This window comes from Apteryx mantelli, chromosome Z (assembly GCF_036417845.1).
Source record: "Apteryx mantelli isolate bAptMan1 chromosome Z, bAptMan1.hap1, whole genome shotgun sequence".
NCBI lineage: Eukaryota > Metazoa > Chordata > Aves > Apterygiformes > Apterygidae > Apteryx > Apteryx mantelli.
Window position 1 is genome coordinate 67,469,481 of NC_090020.1, and position 26,032 is coordinate 67,495,512.

The 26,032-nt window shown below is 37.3% G+C and overlaps 1 protein-coding gene across 5 annotated transcripts in view; it reads right to left on the reverse strand.

The window, feature by feature from the left end:
- Positions 1-5,257: 5,257 nt before the first annotated feature.
- Positions 5,258-26,032, reverse strand: part of IL31RA (interleukin 31 receptor A) — a 34,413-nt gene continuing 13,638 nt past the window's right edge. For all 5 annotated transcript variants that reach the window (XM_067315878.1, XM_067315879.1, XM_067315882.1 and 2 more), the window contains 11 exons: positions 24,486-24,637; positions 21,435-21,600; positions 20,246-20,328; positions 18,976-19,192; positions 17,299-17,481; positions 14,578-14,679; positions 13,299-13,445; positions 10,529-10,669; positions 9,680-9,773; positions 7,939-8,017; positions 5,258-7,110 (listed from right to left, as the gene is read on the reverse strand). In XM_067315878.1, the coding sequence (XP_067171979.1) occupies positions 6,517-7,110; positions 7,939-8,017; positions 9,680-9,773; positions 10,529-10,669; positions 13,299-13,445; positions 14,578-14,679; positions 17,299-17,481; positions 18,976-19,192; positions 20,246-20,328; positions 21,435-21,600; positions 24,486-24,637 (1,958 nt within the window). In that variant the 3' untranslated portion in view covers positions 5,258-6,516. The remainder of the gene's footprint in view (positions 7,111-7,938; positions 8,018-9,679; positions 9,774-10,528; positions 10,670-13,298; positions 13,446-14,577; positions 14,680-17,298; positions 17,482-18,975; positions 19,193-20,245; positions 20,329-21,434; positions 21,601-24,485; positions 24,638-26,032) is intronic.

A 26,032-nucleotide genomic window follows, 5' to 3' on the forward strand; every position in this document is an offset into this window, starting at 1 on the left:
AAGACAGGCCAGGAAAGCGAGGTGGTGGAGTTGCTCTTTATGTGAGAGAGCAACTGGAATGTATTGAGCTGTGCCTAGGGGTGGATGAAGAGCGAGTCGAGAGCTTATGGGTAAGGATCAAAGGGCAGGCTAGCATGGGTGACACTGTGGTGGGTGTTTACTACAGGCCACCTGATCAGGAAGAGGAAGTCGATGAGGCCTTCTACAGACAGCTGGAAGTAGCCTCATGATCCCAGGCCCTGGTTCTCATGGGAGACTTCAACCACCCCGATATCTGCTGGAAAGACAACACAGCTAGGCACAAACAGTCCTGGAGGTTCCTGCAGAGCATTGGTGACAACTTCTTGACACAGGTGGTGGAGGAGCCAACAAGGAGAGGTGTGCTGCTGGACCTCGTACTAACAAACAAAGAAGGACTGGTGGAAGATGTGAAGGTCGGGGCAGCCTTGGCTGCAGTGACCATGAGATGGCGGAGTTCAGGATCCTGCGAGGAGGAGGCAGGGCACTGAGTAGGATCGCAACCCTGGAGTTTAGGAGAGCAAACTTTGTCCTCTTCAGGGACCTACTTGGAGGAATCCCATGGGTTAGGGCCCTAGAAGGAAGGGGCGTTCAAGAGAGCTGGTTAATATTCAAACATCACCTCCTCCAGGCTCAAGAGCGGTGCATCCCTATGAGTCGGAAGTCAAGCAAAGGAGGTAGGAGACCTGCATGGATGAGCAAGGAGCTCCTGGCAAAACTCAACCAGAAGGAGGAAGCATACAGAAAGTGGAAAGGGGGACAGGCCACTTGGGAGGAATATAGGAACGTTGTCAGAGTATGCAGGGATGCGACGAGGAAGGCTAAGGCCCGTTTGGAATTAAATCTGGCAAGGGATGTCAAGGACAACAAGGGCTTCTTCAAATCCATCAGTAGCAAGAGGAAGACTAGGGAAAATGTGGGCCCTTTGCTGAATGGGGTGGGTGCCCTGGTGACGAAGGATGCAGAGAAGGCAGAGTTACTGAATGCTGCCTTTGCTTCAGTCTTTACTGCTCAGGCCAGCCCTCAGGAACCCCAGACCCTGGAGGCAAGAGAGAAAGTCTGGAGAAAGGAAGACTTTCCCTTGGTCGAGGAGGAGTGGGTTAGAGATCATTTAAGCAAACTTGACACCCACAAAACCATGGGCCCTGATGGGATGCACCCACGAGTGCTGAGGGAGCTGGCGGACATTATTGCTAAGCCACTCTCCATCATCTTGGAAAGGTCATGGAGAACAGGAGAGGTGCCTGAAGACTGGAAGAAAGCCAATGTCACCCCAGTCTTCAGAAAGGGCAAGAAGGAGGACCCAGGGAACTACAGGCCAGTCAGCCTCACCTCCATCCCTGGAAAGGTGATGGAGCAGCTCGTCCTGGAGGCCATCTCCAAGCATGTGGAGGAAAAGAAGGTGATCAGGAGTAGTCAGCATGGCTTCACCAAGGGGAAATCATGCCTAACCAATCTGATAGCCTTCTATGATGGAATGACTGGCTGGGTAGATGAGGGGAGAGCAGGGGATGTTGTCTACCTAGACTTCAGCAAGGCTTTTGACACTGTCTCCCATAGAATCCTCATAGACAAGCTCAGGAAGTGTGGGTTAGATGAGTGGACAGTGAGGTGGATTGAGAACTGGCTGAACAGCAGAGCTCAGAGGGTTGTGATCAGTGGCACAGAGTCTAGTTGGAGGCCTGTAGCTAGCGGTGTCCCCCAGGGGTCAGGACTGGGTCCAGTCTTGTTCAACCTCTTCATCAATGACCTGGATGAAGGCACAGAGTGCACCCTCAGCAAGTTTGCTGATGATACAAAACTGGGAGGAGTGGCAGATACGCCAGAGGGTTGTGCTGCCATTCAGAGAGACCTGGACAGGCTGGAGAGGTGGGCGGAGAGGAACCTCATGAAGTTCAACAAAGGCAAGTGCAGGGTCCTGCACCTGGGGAGGAATAACCCCAGTCACCAGTACAGGTTGGGGGTTGACCTGCTGGAAAGCAGCTCTGCTGAGAAGGACCTGGGAGTGCTGGTGGACACCAAGTTAAGCATGAGGCAGCAATGTGCCCTTGTGGCCAAGAAGGCCAATGGTATCCTGGGGTGCATCAGGAAGAGTGTTGCCAGCAGGTCGAGGGAGGTGATCTTCCCCCTCTACTCAGCCCTGGTGAGGCCCCATCTGGAGTACTGCGTCCAGTTCTGGGCTCCCCAGTACAAGAGGGATGTAGCACTACTGGAGCAAGTCCAGCGAAGGGCTACAAAGATGATTAGGGGACTGGAGCATCTCTCTTATGAGGAAAGGCTGAGAGAGCTGGGCCTGTTTAGCCTGGAGAAGAGAAGGCTGAGAGGAGATCTTATCAATGTGTACAAGTATCTGAAGGGAGGGTGTCAAGAGGATGGGACCAGACTCTTTTCAGTGGTGCCGAGCGACAGGACGCGAGGCAATGGGCACAAACTGAAACACAGGCAGTTCCATCTGAACATGAGGAAAAACTTCTTTACTGTGAGGGTGACAGAGCACTGGAACAGGTTGCCCCGAGAGGTGGTGGAGTCTCCTTCCTTGGAGATATTCAAAACGCGCCTGGATGCAATCCTGTGCAATGTGCTCCAGGTGACCCTGCTTGAGTAGGGGGGTTGGACTAGATGATCTCCAGAGGTCCCTCCCAACCTCAGCGATTCTGTGATTCTGTGATTCTGTAATTCTATCTAAATTGCATCTTGCATTGTTTAATCTCAAAGCAACATACAAACACGAAGCCGTATGGCATCACTGTACAAAACTGAAAAAAATAATTGTAGCAGGACTGCTGAAACAACTTTGCAAAGGTGACACGAACCCATTTGCTGAGCCAGGAACAGAAGCCATGAGTCTCTCTCTCTCACACACACACACACACACACACACACACACACACACACACACACTGTGCTCAGATTAGAGATCTATTGCATGCAAACGTTTACCTCTATTACAAGAGATACCAAACCAGGATGAGAGATGCAACTCTATGTAAGTGATCACTCATGAATACAAGATGAAACATCTATCTTGAGAAATCACCAACTATCTCAAAGATCTGTCTATAATAAACTCATTTTTCTGGAACAGGAAAGATAAACATGTTATCTCCAATGAAATACACCCTGGCAAGATAAATATTGACTTATAGTACCAGTTGGCGCAAAGCCATTGCTAAGCTATCTGTGGCAGTTCTTCAGCAGTGACCACACCATCTGTGGAGGAGCACTCACTGAACGAGAAAGTATAACTGGAGCAAGAAAGCTTCCAGGTTTCTCCTTTCCCCTCCATTAAACACGAGTATATATTCCCCTTTTTGGGCAATTTTAAAGACAGGAAGAGCACAGGAATATCTTAGGTTATATAGGGGGGAAAATCTGCCTGTAACAGGTTAATCTGTTATATCAAAGTTTGTGGGATTCCTGTTGAAAGAATATGAAATTCTGGGGAACTAGAGGTGAATACAGGTAACAAAAAATCAAATTTAGCTAAAAATCTGATAAGTGAAAAATATACACCTACTAGTAATTTGCAGAGCCCTAAGGTCAAAAGAGGAATTAACTGTATGATATACAGAAGAATGACAATTACCAAGATAAATGAAGACCTTACTGAAATTATGCTATAAGCTGATGTCTATCAATCTTGCAAAGATCCATTAATGATTAATTTTCTGCATTTGAAGTTGCTGAGGGAAGGGTGGAGATTAGCGTTTTTCAGATTTTTGATATGAGTGATTCTCAAACGGAATGAAATCTAGGAAAACTGGTCTCTAGGGATAATCATAACGGGTATCCTTCTAGAAAAAATTACCAAAAGTTAAATTATTGTAATGTCCAACATGCCATTGCCACCTCACATCATAAAACTGGATTAACTGCCCAAATATATAATGTTTGTGGCTCCCTCTCAAAATAAAGTCACATTTCTAAGTAAACCTAAAAATCTAGAATATCTAAATGGGATATTTAGTATAACTTGATACACAGATGATGTTCTCAGCATTAGAAGTATCTTATCTTTTTTGTTTGTTTGTTTTAAGTTACCACACATTAACCCTCAACATACCTAATAAAAACTTTTCCATGTGCTCTCATCTTTTTTTTTCTTGGTTCACAGCATTAGTTTGAAAGACAAATTGTGAAAAGTCAGAAAGAGTACAGATCTGAACACAAAATGAACCAAGACCAAGAAGCTGACATTCCAGAACATGGGCAAAAAGCCACCCTAAATGCTGGGAAACACTGAGCCTACTTACTGCATTACTCTTTTTCAAAGCAAATAATGGGGAAGGAAAAGAGTAGTAAGGAGAAAAAAGCAGGATAGCAATAAAGAAGAAAATGAAATGGGATGGAAAGCAGCTTCTTGCCCTCCAGAAGCTAGATGTTATAGGAAGACCCTATGCAAGCCAGCCAACAAAAAGGCCTACTTTCTAGCGATCACTTAAAGGTTACATTTTTATTTTTTTTAACTTGACACAACTCGGAGCATGCATCTTTCCTATGGTTGCTAAACAATTCTTAGATAGGTGCACTAAAACATCCCCATATGTGTTTCCTTTTAAATCTTGTGATATTAGAACAAATATTGAGATTTAAGGGGAAAAAACAGCTGTGACTGAGTCAGTGACTTCTGAAAAAGTAAATGGCAACGTAGCTGTGAGAAATTCAAAAGCGAGTGAAGCAGCAGGAGCACTGACAACGGTAAATCTGCATCCCTATGTTTATTTCAGAGCATAACTTATCTAAGGAAGGAAAAACAATCAAACACTTTGGCTTAGAGCACTGTGGTTGGGAAAGTGATCCAAAGACCTTGGCGGGGAAGGATGCGCAATCAGTGCTGCTGTACAAAACATTTCCAAGAAACAATAAGAAAGGTATTGCTGCAGATAGGAAACATTGCTGTAAAGCAGAAGGCACTTCCAAGATACTGATGTAGCTTTTCTGCCTAAATGTAAACTTCACCCTGCCTTAGCAATAGCCAACACATTCCGAGTAAGACTCAGCTTAATTTATGCTGAACAATGGATCTTCCCTTCTCTTTCCTTTCCCTGACCAGAAGGAAAAGCCATCATTGCCTATTTTGATTATTCTCTCCTTTTTCCATCCCAATGAGTGATACCTTTTTCTCCCCCAAGGAAGCCTGTAGTTATGCACAAAGACAACCAATTATGTCAAGCCTTCACATGCTGCCAAAATAAAGTCTTAAAATGACTATTGTCAGGCACACATCACACCTAACACACCATTTTAACATTTTTTATTCAGAGTTGAATACATCTCTTTTTAATCTGTCATTTGATATAATAAATATTTTGCTAAGAATTTTACAGTAATAGCCTCTTTTCTGCTGAAAAAAATAATCAGATTGTGAGTTCCCTGCTTAATTAACACATTCATTTCCTGCATAAAACAAACTGCAAGTAGTTTTATGACTCAGAACTTACAGCCTTCCTGTAGAAACCTTTAGTTCTAAATCAGTTAGAGGGCATCTTAGGATATTTTGTAGATTTAGTGTTTTTTCAATACTTAAAGGAGAAAGACTTCCCTAAATATAAATTCAGTGTTTATTCCAACATAAGATGCTATATTCAGCTGATTTTTTTTTCAGTTAAAAATACCAAAACCTCAACTGGGAAAAAAGGTTTGAAGCTAAAATAAATTAGAGACAAAGAAACACTAAGATAAGATATCCTGCAGTAAACAGTTCCTATAGAACTGTAGAAACAGTTCTACAACAGCTCTAAGGTTTTGTAGAACAGTTCGTGTAGAAAATGAAGAGGAGACATGAAAATCAGCACAAAATACAGAATATTTAAAAACAAGAGATGAGGGGAAGAAAGCAAGAAAGCCAGCAGAAGCCTACCTTTTTCAAAATGTACACAAGTCAATAACATATACACAACAAATATCTTCTCAACAACAGATAGGAAAACTTGAGCCAACTGTTAACTCAGGAGTCAGGATACAACAAGATGATGACAGAAATCTACTAATTACTTGCAAAATAGGAGGACCATTACAAATAAAATCCAAAAATCAACAATCGGGGAAAAGAAGAATAGAAAAACAGTTCTACTTCATTTAACTTCAAGGGAGGATTTGGCAGATCCTGGCTCTGTCCAAGTACATACATTGTGCCCCAACAGTGCTCAGCTATTGGTTGCCTGGAGGGAAACTGGTGAGCTACTTGGGCTGCTGGATGTTCTCACAGTAAAGATCCGCTTGTTTTAATAAACTGATATGGGAGAACCAAGAAAAAATAAAAAAGCTAATTCCTTTGTCTCACTTCTGATACATCCAACAGGCAAAAGAAACAACAGTTGAGGTGAACCTTGACAGGTATAAATGCAGTGCATTGATTACTTCACTGCCTTTCAAAAGAACAGGGTAAGTTCATCCAGAGTAACTGAGATCATCCAGCTTTGAATACATGAATATATAAAAGGCAGCAATGCCAGGATAAATCTCACAAGGGGACTTTGCACAGAAAGGTTTCTCATGCTAATGAGCTGTGGCCAGCCCAAACATGTCCAATGTTACATAGGATTGTCCTACAATATTTTGTTGAAAAGGAGATATGGCAGTTGACTGGCTTTTGGGTTCATTCTTACTGCGCTCTGGCAAATTCTCAGAAATGAGAAATTCCCTTGTATTAACAGAATTTTTAAGATATGGATTGAACACTGCTTTTTCACTGAGATCTGGGAGATTTAAAACTTCTCCCTTATTTTCTTCATTTTGATGTGAAGTACGTTGGGATTCATGCAAATCATCTTCCAGCATTTCTAGGGGTTGGATTTTCTTGGCTGGTATCAAAGTTGAAAGCACTTGACTTCTGATATCTGGGTCAGTAATTGTATAAGGCATGGATGGTGAAAGATGCTTGGCAGCTTCATGTTCTTCACTATATGGTATCTTTTCATCTCCGTTAATCATGTCTTTTGTATTAATATCAGTATATTCTGAAACATGGTTTTCACGATTCATTAGCAGCAAGTTTTCATGTTCTTCAGGAAAACAGGGTTCCAAAATACTTACATCTTCCAAGCCACCTATAGTTTTATCCTCAGATGTTACTCCCTTCAAGAAGGGATTCTGTCAGTACAAAGAGATCAATTTGAAGATTATGACAAAGGTAGATAATGTATCAGAAGACTTATACACACACACGTGTATGCATATATTTATATATATAAATACATGAAACTACCGTTTGACTCTTTTCATTTTAGAAGTGCATTAATGAAGACCTGATGTGCATTTCAGCTGGAATGCAGTTATACTGTGAAAGAGGACTAAAAAATGACAATGTTATTCTGTTTGTTTCTTAAAAGTTTTCATAACAAGTTTTTTTTTTTTGCTTATAAAGACTTTCAATGAAGGCTCAGAATCAAGCTGAACTTTTTGTATCTTTTACACTCTGACCAGCCTTTTTTCAGACCAAACTTTACAATCCCATTCTCCAAAAAATACATGTTCTGTGAAATCCTTATCACACCATTTCATTTAAATAAGTGTCAAAATTCACTAAGCAGCAAACAAACAGTGAAAAAGATTGCTAAATCTGATTATATGTTCTGCAACCTATATTGCGGAGAAATTGGGAACTATCCAGATTCGGCAATCTGAGTCAATAGACTCAACACCCTGAGAAATCATACTTCAGTGTATTTAATGAGTCATGTCCATCAACCACTAACCTTAAAGCATTATTTATCTTTATCACACAAGAATTAAAGGAACATGTTTTATAAATATGCATCTTTTTCTACTATTTTGAAATAAAACTAAGGATATTTTTTCTTTTGTTTTAGTGTTATAAATTCAATACTTTTTTGATTAATTCATAAAATGACTGTCAGAGAGGCACTTCCCTTCTGTCTGTTTGATCCCACCTTTAATGAACAAAATCGAGATTATTACCATAGATGCATCAACAGGCCATTCTACTGCAATGCTCTCTGCAGGATTGGGTATGTCAGGCCAGCAAACATTTTTAAACCTGTAATTGAGAAAGGAAATTTAGTCAACTGATGAAAGAAATAGATTAAATGTCAAAAAAGTCTAAATACTGCTAAAATATCAAACTTTTACAAAGGAAGTCTGTCCTACATTAACACAATCTTTTTCAGTAAAGTTATTTTCCCTCGTGTCAATTTTTTTTTGTCAATTTTCTCAACAAATAAAAATTTTGGGCTAAAGAAAAATTGGAGAAAAATTGCTGATACACTAAAGTTGACTTTCTGACTTAAAGGTTTACAGTTCAGTACTAATTCATAATTGTAACAGTTTAGCCTAAAAGAGCACAAGATTAAGTAATACTACACTAAAATAAGGCTGTATACGAGAACTGTTGCGATCATGTTTCAGGATAGTTCTTCAGTGAAGAGGCACCTCAAGTAAACTTTGCTTCAGTGAAGGTGTCACTACCATTATAGAAAACTAGAGCTACACTGAGCTGTTAGGTCAGCAGCAGATAAATCGTGCGAATTGAAGCTGTAGCTTATAACTCTGATGAAGCAGTGAACAGGAAACAAAATACCTACTCAGATTAGGTATACGCTTAAGTGTATGCAAACCAGGCCATAGTTGGACATCCTGCTGGATCACTTTCCAGTTTGACCCAGACCAGAATATGAACACACAGCTACATCTCAAAGTATTCTCCAGGATCAAAGCAATTTTTTACTATTGTGAGAAATCCAAGAGTATGCAACACAGATGAAGATATAAAAGAGTTGGAAGTGACACATGTTATACTAACACTACCTGATGCTTCACATCATAAAAATCTTGGTTTTAATAGCTTAGAACCACCCCTCCAAAACAGTAAAGATTAAATAGGTGTATTACTAAGCTTCAGCCAAACAACCCAGTCACTTTTCACGCTAGAGAAAAGTATATTTTGTAGCCTTAAAAATTTGCAAGACCATCTTTAGGATGTTTTAACATTCCCATGCTCTGAGGAAGCAGCTTGCTGGCAAGTGTCATCTGAGATAGCAGATAAAAGAACTAGGGATCATATGTGGATACGGATCCATACCCATGGAACAAGCAAAATTCTTTCATATGATGAAGCGTCTAGTTTCTGTTTGACTCCTTTACAGCGCAGGGTAGCGTACACAGGTGACATAAAAGTAGTATTAATGCAGCTAAGGCAACCAATAAAAGTTACATGAAATGTATTCTAGTGATATATTAGCAGATTTATTAAGACCATATGGGCAACTTGATTTTTGGCATTATTAACTTTTAAGTAACTGACTTAAACTGTGTGCCCCTGACTTGATAGACCATGGAATTGCAAATGGCATGAAACACTTTCTGTAAATAGTGACTTCAATTACAAGAATCCATCAGTTGTACCTATCCTCAAATAACTCAGTTGCTAAATTGCTATAGGAAAAATGGATTTACATATCATCTACTACTTTATTCCGATTTACTGCACTTTCTAAAAAATATTTATATTTGGATTATAGCATATAACTGCTGTTACAAGTTAATCTGTATACTTAGTCATTTCTTACTCAAATTGCTACGTTTTCTTAATCTGACATTGGTTCAAAACCCAACACAGAAGCATTTAAAAAAAATAAACTGCTTTTTACAAGTTAAAATGTACTAGTAATAGTCAGTCTTGGAATGTATAAAATGTACTCACATGCGCTTTTTAAGAATACATGTTATCCAAAGGACTAATAAAAACAACATACTTAATCCAACTGGTATAGCAATGAAAATAATGTCTTCTTTATCTTTAAAGAAAAAGAACAAGAAAAACAAAACAGATGTTTATCATTTCCTCCTATATTCCACTGCAAGGCTAGTTTTAAACATCTAAGTCACCTAATTAGCACAATTTTAAAAAGCTCTGCCCAAACTAACTAAAATTACTTAGGATACTATATGGTACTCATTGTATGACATGTATCAAAAGATGAGTATTTTGCATCCAACAAGTCACAGATGCCGAGACAGAAAAGCAGTCTATGATGGAACAGGAACAGATGTACTGTTTTTTTGAATTTACTTAATACAATCACACAGTAATTCAGATTCAAGGAGACATTCGGAGGTCATCTTGGCCAACTTTGTAATTAGATCAGATGGCTCAGGGTCACACTGAGCCAAGCTTTAAATATAACCAAGGATGAAAAGTCTACCACCTCTTTGGGCAGCTGATGTTTTAGTGTCACCTAAAACTACTGTATAGAGCCACTTCTCCCCGTTATTATAAAATAAACTGGAAATTCAATGCAGGAGATAGAGTAACTATAGTGTATGCATATTTAAAAATTAATGACTGAAATAGTGTGCAGATTTCTGAGCTGGCTTTCCACCAGCTACCACAGGCAGGTACTGATAGCAGAGATGAGCCCTCAGCCTGGCACAATTTACCTTGCATTTGAGAAGCAAACTAGCAGATGAATTTACAGTCTAAAAAATAAAAATATCTTCCATTTCTTACCTCCAAAACCTATTTTAATAACTAACCTTGAATATTACTTACTGAATTTCAAAGTCTTGAAGGTTTTTGGTTCTCCGCTGGTTCCACCAGCTTCATTGGTTGCCATGATATGAACTGTATATTGGGTATTCGCTTGTAAGGACTTCAGTCTGTATTGCAGAACATCAGGGTTCACTGTTTCATCTTTTTAGTAGAAGATTTATGTAAACAAACACACAAAGTTTTTTTTGTTTTTTTTTTTGAATCAAAAATAGTGTTGTATCATAGAACTGTAAACTTATTTAGCATTTCTTATACCAATAGATGACAGGATGCTTTACAGACAATTTGAAATACAAACGCTAATGATCCTTTAGGATAAAGCACTTAAATTATCAAGCAATGTTTATCAAAGCTACCTAACAGTTTAGGGCAGAAAATAAGCCATCATGTATGTATTTTTTAAATTCACCAAGATTTAAGATAGGCAAAACATAATCTCACAAAATATATTTTACCCTTAAAAAGAGTGTTTTAAGAACTTTATACCCTCAAGCTGTGGGACCTAAGGTCAGAAATTAAGATCTTAAAATAGTTGGCAAAGTTTGTTTCTGCATATCCCGAAATTGAACTGTATTTCTAAGTACATGCAGTCAGACACTGAACATCCAAAAGGATGCAACGTATCGAACACTTGGACATCACCCCAACAAAGCCAGAGGAAGCTAGCTGAAAGCAGCAGTCCTGTCCTGTCCCCCCCGCCCCGGGTTTCAAAATGTTTCTCTGAATAGAACACGTTTCAAATACCTTCTCTATTCCTGGAATTAGTATGATACATTTTACTTTTTAAATTATTTTAAGCAAGGCACATAATATTCTATATGTACAAAGAATATTAAAAACATGTTCATATTATAAAATTAAAGTCACTAAAACATTTTCTATTGCATGAAGCCAAAACCAACTCATGCCATCATTTAACTCATTCAGTCAAGAAACACTCAGGAAACAGATGTGCAGCAATATACCCTGAAATTAAACAAATTCAGTTTTTCTTAAATCAAGGCAGGAAACGTTAAGTTGTAGAGTTAAAATGTCAATGAAGCCACCTTGGCACAAACTCAAAGTTGTATTCTTATTAATAAGATGTGACATGAGGGAATCCTCAAAAAACATCAGTACAGTAGGGTTTTTCCACTTAGAATCAATTCCCTTGAGTTCCTATTAAAACTAATTTCCTCAAGAATCTAATCCAAAGCCCTAAAATGGGCACAATCTGTTGTGTATGAGAAGCTTTGCTAAGTAAAAGGGACCATTTTGCACCGCTGAGGCTGCATGTCTTGAGGATGACCTTGCACAAAGCAGCCTGTATCAAGTCACTCAGCAACTAACACAGCAAGAATGAGTGTACACAGAGGACTGAATCCGACTGAAATTGTCACAGCTTCCTCTTTTTAATTCACAAATTACCAAGCCCTGGCTCTGATCTGGGTATCCAGAAGCAGCTGAAGATATGATAAGCTTTGTTATTTTGGAGATCTTCAAAAAAAAAAAATTTTAAGATTATGTCAGGTGTCTGCTAACTGTGATGCTCAAAACAAAGAAGGAAAAAACTATTTCTGAAATGCTGAGTGACACAAAATATATTTTTTTTAAATTATACAGGAAAAACAAAGTCAGGTCACAGAAACACTTTGCATAAAAGATTCTGCTGAGATTTATGCTATGGAAGTTCTGAATAGAGGATTATACCAAGACTTTGTGTGGATACCATTCCAAAGGCAGAAGAATAAAAACATGCTTGAAAAATTATGCCACCAGCCTCCAGAGCAAGAAAGCAATACTAAGGACAAAACATTAAGCACATTTGATAAGATGAATCTAAAAAAACATGTCCAAAGCAGCAATTTCTTGGCAGATTTTAGCTTCTTAGATATCATTTGCTATTTTGCTTTTATTATAAAACTGACTGTAAGAACATTTTCACCAGAAAATTCCCACCATTCTGTTCCAGAAACCAAGGACTTGGGAGAGGCATTCTTCCAAGGACACGCACAGAACTCACTAAACTGTCAAGAGCTCCATCATTTATGGATTTACACAGAATCCATGACCTTCCAATATATTTTAGCTCCACTTTAACTCCTCTATCTCTACCATGATTCTTCCTATTGAGTTCAGAGGCGTGTCATGAGAGAAGAGAGGAGAGACTTGGAGATGGACGGAGACTAGTACTTATGTAAAAAAGGGAGAACAGCAAGTGGGTGACCAGTAACATTGTCTGATTTGTCACAATCCTGCATAATTGACCTTTTACCATTAATGGAAAACAAGCTGCAAAAAGCCTCTTATACACTAGCTTCTATCCGCATTCGGGAAAGGGAAGAGAAACGACAGTGCCATCATACACTTCCTAAATTTAATGCCTGAATCTTGGAGAGCCACTAGATTTGCATCCCCTCAGTTACAGGAGCAGAAAGGATGATGTGGATCACAGTCAATGCTGCACTACCATAGGTAGGACAATGCTAATAGTAAAGAAAATGCACTAAAAGCACACACTGCTGTACAAAATAAATCCAGAACAGTCAAAGAAATTGAGCAAGAATATACAGGTAGTATTAAAAATTAGGATATTCACTAGAATGCCCCTATCATTTAACTTAAAGATGTTTGGCTTGCATAAAGATTATGGAATTTTAGTACCAGTACTTTCAGATAGACACTTTTGACATATAATAACAAGGTATGGTAATAACTATAAAAATAATTATCTTCAGATAGCAGATTGTCACAATGCTGTTGAAAGCTTTGAGGTTTAATGTATACTTACTCAATTCTTTTCCACCTTCAGGTTTATAAAATATTGTATAGTTACTGATAAAGCCATTTCGTTTATCCTTTGAAATTTCCTTCCATTTAATTGTAATTTCATTTTTGCCTGGAATACCTGTGTCAGCCATAGGTCCTTCTGATGGTTCTACACACAAGTATTATAAATTAGAAAAAAACCAAGCAAATCTAAGTGTCACAATTTTATCCATCCGCATTAATTTGTGCATACCAGTAGCATTAGCTACTATAATTGTATGTCTTAATAGTTCCCCGATATAGTCCCTAACTTTCCTCACCCTCTCTAATATGTGATTACTTCTGGTAGCACCTCCCAGCTTCTATTTTGGTAATTGCATTTGAGGACCTTCAGATAATTAAAAATCTCTATCCTCAAAACATCACAGAGAAGCTGAAAAGTAAAACATCCTTTAATACTCTCACAGGTCCCTATTAGCAGGAAAGCATTCAAAAGCAAGTTCTAGCTATGCTTGTAAATATGATTACTCACTGTATACTCCATTACCTGCTTCTAGTAATTCACACTGTTCAATGCTGCATGGTGCTACATGTGTGCACACATATATAGACCTATACATACATACACACAAATTTAAATTTACACCTGAAATCTTAAGCTTATCTATGAACTAGATTCTTACAGCTAGCTGTATAAAGTCAGTGAATTCACATTACACTTCTACAAATAATGAACCCTTCCTCCTTGCAAAACACACTTTCACCCACAGTTTCTGTCCAACTTGAAGCTTCATGGCTTTTTACAATTTTTAATATGCAGGGCTGCACATATTCTCTTATATTATAAAATTTAAGAAAAGCAAGCACTTCCATTTTACTCTGTGAGCAGATTTCCTCATATATTAGTAACAAATATGGCACAACTAACCTCAGTCATTGTATCACTAAAATCAAATCAAATTATATATCTAAACATAGATACAAGGTTTAAGAGATTAGTTTTAAAAAATTATTATATGTTTGTGCCAACATCCATAACAAATGATTTATAAACAGTATGTAAACTTTACAACAAATGAGTAGATTCAAACAGCACCGTACCCATATGAAGACGTGTATTTTCTTTACCAAACAATACTGTAGAGCTGGTCTATGAACAGAAATCAGGAAGCCTGACTCCTGGGTTATTTAAATCATCTTTTTCTAACAGTAATGCCAGTACCAAGTTGCTCAAAGATAATGTACTTTAACAGATGCACTACAACCCAGCTTTCACAGCATTAATAGTTGTAAATACGTACTTTTTTCTTGAATGTAAGTTTGTACGGAATATGGAGCTCCTACTTTATTTCCATAGAGAGGATACACTGAGATGTTATAGCATATAAATGGTTTAAAGGTTTCTGTAAAGAAAAAAAAAAGATATTTACATAATTCTCTGCATAAAATTCATACAATGAAAGTAAAAAAAGAAAAGGCAATTTCTTGCTAGCTGGAGATGGAATTCTAAATATGTTCTGCTCCATACTTCTATTTTCTTCAGCTTTTTAACAAACAGTATATATTTGTTTTAAATGTTCATTACTACATTTAACACAATGAACTATTTGATAGAATTTCTAAGAGTGCTTGGATTCTGACTCATTTTTCACTAGAAATGCTTTGAATAAGTAATTATACTTTGGCCTTATGTAGCTACTACGTATGACGCCACCTACTCATCTCTAACAGTCTGAGGTTTTGGAGGCAGTTTTTATTTTCAAAAATCCAGTATCCAGTGATACATCAGTGGATATCTTTGACTATCACATCTTCTTTAGAAGATCTTTTGATCTTCTTTATCACATCTCTGCAAAAGAAGGTTTATGTGCATCATAGAAACAGTTTAAAAGGCACAAGGGAGCTCCAATTCTTAACCTTATGTTGAGGTTCCAGTTAGGCAAACTGCAAATCTACTTCTAACCAACCCACCTCAAAACTACAATTCTACAGACAAAATTTCTGCACTGGAATATTATGCATTTCAGGACATAGTTCTAGAAATGATATTTCAAACTCTGAATGATCCGGCAGCCCAGTACTTAGAGTGCACTCCTCCCTGCTTACAGGGAACTCTTCAGCTCAGGAAGGCCACATCTGTGTCTTCACATCCAGCAGGATGAAGCCAGTGTAAAGGGTTTCCTAAACCTTTCCTTCCTCAAGTTCTGCAGCTTGTTCAGCAAGATAATGGCTATAGACAGACCGCTGCAGCTCTCTGCTGCTTTTTCATTCCTTACCTATATTACAGTTCAGCACAGATTATGATGGTCCACATGTTGCTCTAAAGTAATTCCACAAAAGAATGCCGGAAACAGGCCTGAGCAACAGTAAGGTCAAAGTTGCCTTGAAACATCGAGTCTGACTTATGTTCAGGGTAAACAAAGATCTCTCCCCATCATGCTTCGGAGCAAGGAATTTTAACTGGGAGTCTATAAATAGCATTTTATTCCACACAGCAACTTGTTGGAATAGCACAGAGCGATTTTCAGCATAAGACTCAGGACTTATCCATCTTAGTTCAAAATGTAATCAACTGTTCTTGAATTTTGTTCAAGCAGATTTTCCTTTTACTTGTTTTACTGCAACAGAAACACTACTTAAAGCAGTGTTGTTGAGCCAGTAAAACAAATTTCACAGGCAAGCTAGACTGTCACCATTAACAAACCATATGCTCCTTTTCACTTTAAAAAATGCAGAGTACTTGTTTCCTGAAGACTGAAGCTTTTTTCCCTGATGTGGGATTCAGAAAGATCCTTACACGAACACAAGTGACCTTCAAATTTAATACATTTAATTTCACCAATGGAGAACCAAAGAGGAAATAATCCAAAATTCACTTAGGTATCTTAAACATTTTAACCATTGTTCCTATGTTTGTAAAATAAACATCCAGATGTATAAAGAGCAGATGCATTTCTATTTTATTAGCTAACAATAACATGCAAGGGATATTCACATTGATATTAACATTCACAGTTTTCCCTTTGTACATATTTCTTGACCTCTACACACCGTTGTAAAGTTAGATTTTTTGTGGCAACTACATGAACATAGCCAAATCATTACTATTTAGAGAATTTTGCAATTAAAAAAGTAGGCTTCAAAGAAAAAGGTGAGCAGATCCTCACCTATTTGTCTGCACATCTTACAGCTACTCAAACCATCTAAAACACCTTCAGTCATATATACAAATCTTACTATGATATTTAACATGCCAGATTGACCAATTACTCCATTTATTTATTTTAAAGGATTATTTCCCCTGAAATCCTCTTTCAGATTTCTTGCTCTTGCTCTAACACACATGAAGACACATGCTTTTTCCCATCTTTGAATTCAGTTTTTCGGTTCTACATCTCTCTGCTAAAACAGTGTGCATCTGTCAGGCCTCCCCACTTGAAATTTCATGCCAGAAAAATCAAGCCACATAAGTGCTTGAATATGAAATCTGTTGCCTAATCTTATATGGGAACAAACACCGTCTTGTATGGTGTGTGAAAATTTGAGACAGTTAAAATTGCTATTAAATTATATGCAGAGATTTCCATAAAACATTTAATACTGTTATTTTTTAAATGTTCTAAGAAAAGCTGCAAGAGTTCAAATCCTTTAATATTAAATTTATGCAGTCTTTCAAATATCAATATTATTATGCTTTACATGCATAATGTGATACAATTTACAGGATGGTGTTCTGGATCAGAGTCAAAGGGAATCTCAAAGGTGATATAAAGGCAGATGCCCAATTCCTGTTACCTTTATCTAGAAGCCAGTGGAAGTTAGGTACCTTAATCCCCTTTACTCTTTTAAGCACATACTTTAAGTATGAAAATAATCAATCTGACCAAAAGTGGAGCAATAATGCTAACTTTATTTTCAAAATCAGCTTCTTGTGACTTCATCGTTGTTTCTGCTTTCCAGTCTACATATAAATACATGTACATCTGTACATTGCCACAGCTGTAATGGGTAAATTAACGTACTCTTGCTAGTTCTCCAGTTTGTAGAATTTGATATATATTGCCATGATCTACGAAAAGGATCTGTCTCCAGGTCCTCATACCACTCAACAACGTATCTAGTTACTTCTGATTTGGAGGCCATCCATTCCACAATCACTTCTTCATTTGCTGTAAAGGTCCTCACTGTTTCAATAATCTGAGAAGCTAAAAATTTAACAGAAAATGTTATAAATTTAATCTTAAAAACTAAAAAACTGCAAAAAAATGTAAAATAAATATCCAGTAAAAACTGCAGTAAGAAAACAATTCAGTGATAGCAAACAGATTGTTTCTTTAGAAGAGCAGGAGGATTTGCCAAGATAAAAAAGTGGGGGTTGTAAAACACTGCTTTATTTATATGTACATTTGCATTTATGTAGTCAAACTTGTCACCAAAAAAGTGGGGGGTGGGGGTGAGGGAGAGAAGGAGCAGGAAAAATTAATGAGATAATACACAAGGAGATTTACACATACAGAATCAAAGGTAAGTCTCTCTTATGACCCACTTTACACTTTGCTGGCTGCAAGTAGTGCAGATACAGAAAATCTGACTGGGACTTCAGACAGAAACTCAAAATCAGCAAATCAAACCAGCAAGTTCAGAGACAGTTAAGAAGAAGAGAACTGTCAAGCTGCCAAATAGAGGTAATAAAAGCCTGAGTTAAAACTCAACCTGGCAAAGCACTGGGAAAAGAGATTAATGTAGAAGAAGTATGCCACAATATGGAAGACTCTTACTGTGGGATACGGAAGTGGACAGAGAGGTAGTCGGCAACCTCCAGAACAAGATGACATCATGTCTACATATCTAATTTTCTCATTAGATTGGAATGTGACTGAGCAATCCCAGGGGACCACGTATACTTTTCCCATGAAAAAACTGATGTAGAAGTGATTCAGTGTTTCAAGCGTAACCTCCCTTCTCGAGTGTGGGTAGGCAGCAGAATGTTGCAATACAAGGTTAAGGGAGATACCAGAATTAAACTAAGAGCCAAAGAACGTAACTAATGTGCTGCAGTAGACCAGCTTCCTGTCCCTGACAGCGGGGAGAACTGGGTATGCTTCGGGAACACACATGAGAACAGAAAAATGTTTCTCTCAGCTTCCATTAATGCATCTTAAGGACTCTTATTAAACACCTCTTTGTTTATATGACATTGTTTAACGCACTGTAATAACATCCTGTGGTAACAAGTTTCATGAGCTGGTAGACAGGTGAAACAGAATTGGGTGGGACTATATCTGGGAGGTCCAAGATTAAAATAAGTAAATAATAGAATAGAATAGAAATCCTAATAACATTGTTAGCTCTTTCTTGCATGTTAAACCAAGAGCCCCAACAATAATCTTCTATAAAGGAAGCACCATATCTGATAACAAATATACCAGTAACCTTAATTACTCTGCTGTTCTGGGGTATGCTATTCACTTTAGTCTTTGCAACTTTGAAAGGATTAAATAAAGCAGAGATACCTGATGTTCCCCCACGGCCAGAAGAGTAATGGACTACATATCTTTGTACAGCCTCTCCTATTTATAGTTCTAGGACAAAAAAAACCCCAGCAGAATTTTGCTTCCACTATAACTGAACTTAAGCAGATGTTGAAAAGATCATTTGATGTAATGAGCAAAATATATCGCAACATTCAAAAACCTTACTTTTTTCATCAGTAGATGGAATCCTCAAAGTAGCTTCAGGAGAATCTCCAGCAGAATTATAGGCAGTAACAGATATTATATATGCCTCTTCATTTAAAAGTAAAATAATTTTCTTATCAGTAGTGATGTTCATCATTTTAAGAGCAGCACTGTTTTCTGGAAAATACTGTATTCTGTAGCCTAGAATTCTCCCAGGTGGTGGAAAGTGATTTAATAGCTATTAAAAATATATATATATATTCAGCAATAAGTGTTTCATGGTGTCATTTATATAATCAAAAGTATATACTGTATTCAAACATTTTATCTCTAATAAAAAGGAGGAGGGGAGGAGGGGAGGGGGGAGGGGGGAGGGGGGAGGGAGGGAGGGGGAAGGGGGGAGGGGGGAGGGAGCGGGGAGGGGGTAGGGAAATGTTTGGGTTTTTGAATGCAAACATTCTAATTCACAGTAAGTTCATCATTTTGCTACTCAGTATAGATTCATCAGAACATCTCACTACTTCATAATAACAGTTCTGCAAACAATTAGAAAGCATGTTTTATTTCCAGCATGTCACTGATGCTATATCTTGAATACTTTTTAGTGCTACATTGTGCTCTAAGAACAATTTTTTCACAAGAGAGTAAAAACCTCTTAAAAACTTGTAATAAAATAAGAAGTGATCTAACATAACACTGCCTTAAGAGGCCAGGAAATTTCTTCAGAAGTTACACTTTTGCACTAGTTATGTAAGATACAACTGTAACATAAGACCAATGATCTTTTTCAGTAATTTCAATACATAAATGTCCAGGTCAAACTTCAGTATGATTACAGTATATTTATAAAAGCAAAGTACTTTCCTTCAGTCACATCTTCAGGACAGTGAGCTGCAACAATTCCACTGAAGGAAAGGTTTAAAAGTCAAATAGTGAGATTTGAAACACAAAAAAGCCTACGGTCACTCTACCAGAAAATTAAAGTGAGTTAAAACACAGCTTTGGTAAGCTGTATTACTTAGACCAGTTGTAATTTTCAAACAGATTTTTCCAGTGATCTGGACACGCTTAGACCTGCCCCTTCTGCACGAATTACAAAGCTATATTCATCTACTGTTCAGTCAACAAAAGACTTTTCATTTTTCCTTTAGTTCAGTGAGGTTCTGTTTTGGTGACAGCAAGACCTAAATGTTTCAGACTTGCTTTTATGTCCTACAACACTTAAATATTCAAATGCAACATCTACTGCGAGATACCACCGTGACCATCAAATCACAAAAAGTATATATACCTTCCACATAAGATGTACAGATCTATTTCCAGCTGAGTGTGAAGATTCAATTACCCTCCACAAATCCACTTTTTCTGAGGGAGCTGTTTAAAGACAAAAAAGCCCTCGAAATTTCTTTGATATTACAAAGATAGGGTAGGATGGTAAAAACAAAAGGCTTCAAAAATACAGTCCAAGAGCAACTTAAGTCTTTCCTTGTATTTGTAATGTGGTGCCCTTTTCCCTTTAAGCATTTCCCCTGAAGCTTCCTTATCCTTCTTAAAACTTTCCTGTCCTTCACTTTTCTTTTGTTCAGATTTTAGACACTGCATTATACTCAAAAAACATTTAATCCATCTCTTTCCTGACTGCCCTTCTCTTTACCACAGACATTTTAGATTATTAAATTCTAAGGACAAAGACACTATCTTCTTACATTTATGTGCTATGTACATTGACAGCACTGCATAAAATAATTTATCTTAACTTGTTGATTCTAGAATATGTAGTAGACTAATATCTTCATTCATTTTGAGGTAAACAGTGCTAGAAAGAGGAGCTGAAAAACAGTTTCAACATAAATATACAGATATGTGTGTGTATGTATACATGTGTGTTATAAGTAATATTTGATTTATGTAATATTTTCAAATTATCAATGTTATAGTCATTTACTCTTTGAATTTTTTTTTAGTATTCTAGACGTTAAGAGTTTCCTCTAAACCTGTGTACTTTTATCTAGTATAGAAATAACAGGAAAAAGATGACATTTCCTTCTGCTTTATTTTGTTAAGTTCTAGAGATTTTCTTGTCTTGTTTTTTAACTGGCAATTTAATTTCTCTGCTTATATTTTACTACACATACTAACCACACACACTTTTGCTACAATACTATTTAGCATGTGTTTTTATTCTCCTTCCACATTCTCAATTTTTCCTGTCTTCCTTTCTCTCTATTCATCCCTTTTCCTTAGCACTACATTTTTTTGTATTTAAATTTCCTTCAAATTCTCCTCCACTCATTGCTCTTATTTTCCTTTCAGTTTTTCCTCTTCTATATTCAAACCAAGAGCAAATGTATATATATTTTTAAAAAGAAAACTCTAAATTCAACAGACTGATAATATGCTGAAAATAGTGTTTTCTGTTATTAAATCCTAAAATCCCAAAGTATACCTGAAGAAAAATACACTGTAAATTTTTAGTCTACCTTTCTCTTCTGTGCTTGCCTTTTTCTCTCTACTCCATTCACTCCAGAATTTTGATTCAACACTGATACACTGAATGGCAACTGCATACTCTGTGGAATCCCACAGACCTGTGAGATTAAGTGATGTTATTTGCTCTCCAGAAGACGGGGTGACAGGAACAGTTTCCTACAAGCAAATATATGAACAAAAATAATTCACTGTAAAAAGAGGGCACAGTAGATACTTGTCTTAATGTTTAAAAAAAATAAATAAATAAAAATAAAACTTCAAAGGATATACCTTTCATGTTTCCCACCTCACTCCTCTGAAACTCAAAACTGCTTGTTTTGTATTTAATTTTTCCTGTATAGCAACCTTATTCCTGTAAAACTCCTGGCTTTGGGAAAAGCAGTTCTGGAGCAGGTGAGCTGGTGCAGAAGGCACTGGATAACTCTAATTCCAAGGGGAGGGAAGCAAATGGGTATTGCTAAAGGCAGTATCATCATATTGCCCTGGATACAGCTCCGTATCACAGCAGTGGCATGCCTTGGGAAGCAGTGATCACCTGCAGCTTGCGAACCAGTGGTACTTCTCTGTTTTTTTCCTGAGATACAGGGTACTGTAGCTCTTAGCCATATAACAGTGTGACTGTAGGCATCCCCAAGGTTCATCAACGTACAATTAAAATGTAAAGATCATGGAAAATATAGGAAGTTCTGGTACTACCAAAAAAAAAGGAAGATGTATCCTTTCAACTGTGAAGGAAGACAAGAGTATGAGGAAATAACTAATGCAGTACCTTCTTTGAAGAGTAATGATAAAGTAATATCCTCGTCTTAAAAGGTCATCCATTCAAAAAAAATCTCATTGATGGAAAGTCAGAAACTAGATGGTTGTTCCAAAACAAAAGGTGAAAGAAGACATGAAGTGCAGCGAAGTTGATGCCAATACAAACAACAGGAACCAGAAATATTTTAAGTGTTCATATACAGGAGGACTGATATAATCCCCACAGCAACATTAGTGTCTTCTTCCAACTGCAAAAATCAATCAACTACCCACCCCCTCTTCCCCTTCAAATTTCAAAAAAACGAAAAGAAAAATGCTAAAATAAAATTTAAGCTGGATAAACTCTCCAATGTCAAAGGTAATTTTTAGAATAAGGGAGATTCTGTTCCTGGGAGCAAAATTTGAGCAGTAATGTAATGCTAGTGCACAACAGAACCACAAACTTGTGATGGAGCAGTGGTCTTATCAGTTGAGCCTTCTGCTGAGAAGTGCACCAGACTAACAGTGCAACAAGCAGACAGCCACTCCTTTAAAAAGCAGTATGGGAACTGCACTGCCTAATGAAACAACTCCCAACCTCTGAAAAATTTAGTCTGTTCTGATCTCAGGAAACTCGCTGTCAAAAACAGAAAAATCGATCTATGAGGATGAAATTTTGGGAACTAAAATACCGGTAAGTAGATAACCTATAACAAAAGGGGCTTCAGAACTGTCATCAATTTCCTGCAGAACTTGATGTGGAATTGCAGAGACACAGTCTATCTTTTACTTACTTGACAAAAGGCTCTAGCTAATATTTAATTATAATTAGAAACTAAATATATGCAAGCAGAAAAACAGGTAATCCATTTTTCATAGTTCGCAACAAACTATTTAGATTCTTCTGGCAGACAGCCTTAAAAGGTCAGGAAAACAGTTATTTGCTCAAATACATTTGTTTCGCAGATCTGTGCTCAGAGACAGAAAAAAAGCTCCTATATCAAGATGATTATTTGAGGTTGTTGTCTTTAGCCATTGCTGTTGGATTGGCAAAGGATAAAACTACAAACTATGCTTGCCCAAGCTCCTACAGAACTAAACTCACTGAAACTCTCTTTCCTGACCATTGTTAATAGTTTTTCTCTAGAGGGTCTGTGGGAAAAAAGCAGAAACCCTGAGGAAGATGGCTGTAGATTGTATAGTTTGATAATGAAAAAGTAGACAGATGATTTCTTATGCAAGTGGTAACAGACACAAAACAAGATAATGCTCTAACTTGGCAAAAAACGTGAGTGTTTTCAATATTCGAGGTCGATCCCATATGCACGTAAGCATCACAAGGACAACAGTGTCTTGACTCCAAAGGGAACATCTTGAAGTGATCTTTTAAATAACTGAGTTCAGCCTCTGATATCCAGGGTGGACTAAAGCCATCCTGTCCATCAGATCATCCAGGATATTAAATCCTGGATCCAACACTAATATGTCATATCCACAGTAAAGAAACTTAGTCATGAGAACATGAGATGGAAGCTAATTAGAAACACTTTTAGAATCAGGAACTTCTTCAAAGTTCTGAGAACTAACTACTAGTTACCCTGATGAATTTTTCTTCTCTCCCAGAATTAAAAGTTTAAGGTGCAAAATACCGAGGTGAAGACAGACATTTGAGCTTAATGAGCTTAGAAAAAGCCAAATCACCTGACCCATTCTTAAGTTTGGAAGAGGAAACAGTAAGACTGCAAATGAATTGCTTCCGTAGCAAGAAGCATCAGAATAGGCCGTTTGGATGGAACTGAAGCAGCAAAAGACTAAACAACATTGTGTTTCTAGCATGCACTTTCATTTAAGTGTCAGAAAGACTCAGGAAAAATAACTTCCCTTGTCTTCTGTATTACAAAATTGATACTTTAATTCACTTGAAAATTAGTATACCATTATTCTATCTTACAGCTATTGTGGTTGAGAGTAAATACTGTTTTCATCACCAGAATGTAACATGAAAATTCAAGTATTTCGACTGATTCTGTGTAACAGGTGATCCCTGAACCTTTCACAGAAGCGTTCATAAGTATGGTACATACCAAAATAGACATTGACCAAAAGGAAGTGAACAATTCATCCTAGACAATGAAACAATGATCACAAGATCGTGTATACCTAATTACCTTCCACTAAAATAACTAGATTTTATTATTAGTTCCAATCACTTCTTTCCTTTTTCTCATTACCATTTTATAACATTAAGAAGGTTAGTTGGTCACAAACAAGCTAACATTAGGAAAAAAAACTGCGCAGCTTACCGAAGAGTTTGAATACAAGTTTCTGTATCGAACCCGGCAGTTTAAGCCTTGAGAAGGTAGAATCTTCTTGGGTTTTTTCCAGGTTACTGCAAGCAACTGCTTTATACCAGCAATTTTTTGTACTGAAAGTATTTCAGGAGGTTCAAATTTCTCTAGAATGGAGAAACAAGAGTATTAACATGAAGGAAAAAAAAAAAAAGCTTCGTATGACCTTGGCCTATATGGATTCTGAGAAGTTAAACTACTATCCATAAAATGTATTTTCTATTAGAGTATACACATAATGGTACATTTTACAGACACCAAATCTACATATGAGAAGTTATTTATAAGAGACTTTGCACACAACTAAGTTAATGCTAACAAACTCAAACAGATGTGCACATTTCTTTCATTCATATAGGTCTTAAAAAATACTACCAAAGTCTCTTCTCAGGGAAATCAGCAAGAAAAAGTTGGAGCTGGGATACTTAACAGGCGTGAATGCAAGGAGTAAAGGAGCATAATGTTGGAGAACTGTTAGAGTGCTGCAGCAAAAAGACTCAAATAGAGGGGTTGTCTTTGCTTCTTGTTCACACCAAGTGCCAGATAATTGATTCTTCTTTAAACTTCTTTACCATAACCTAAATTTTAACTTGCATGAATATGTAGTGGTGCTGTGACATAGATACCTGTAAAACACTGAGTAGCTGGATCTAACATATGGGGTCCAAGTAGCAGCACTATACTACTGTAATGCAGCTACATATGTTCCACACAGTATGGTTCAAGGAAAGTTTTCCAATTTGGACTCATCCTAGTTTCAGCTTTAGCATCAACATCCCACATGACCCAGCAAACCAAATAAGACTCCACAACCTGTCATGGAAAGTACTACAGAGTTGCGCATTATGTAGGGAAGAATAGCTATGTTGACCTTATCCTACTCAGATCATCATCTTGATAAAAAATCAGAGGAAAACAACACAGCACAGAGGGAGACGGGATAGATAAAATATTGTCAGTGCCAAGGATTGCAGGACAGGCAATTTATTTTACATTTCTAACCAGAAAGTAGAATAGCAGAGTAAATGATGGACAGATTTGGAGAAGTTACTGTATCATCTGTTCATTTACAGCCAGATTCTGCATTGATGTCCAGTATCACTCAAAAATATGCAAGAACAGTCCAAGTACCACTTAGTCTGACAGAGTTTTAGCACATGGTCTTTACCGGTTAATAATAAAAACTCAGTAATGTACAACAGCTACTTCAGACATTAGCTAAAATATTGCTGTAGTTGGACACTTCATATTATGAATATTTTTATTTTTAATCACCTATGTGTAAGACCATAGTAAGAACAGTTTTCTGAACATTACTGCCTGTTCCAATCAGTTCAAAGAATTGTATACAGAAATGCAATCAATTATAATGTAATATGAGACTTCCTTCACTTAGATATATACAAGTATAATTTTTGCCTAAACTGGAAGCATCCAAATGTTGATGAAGTAAAAATTGAGAAGGATGAAATAGTTTGTTCAATGTTAAATAAGTTCAATTT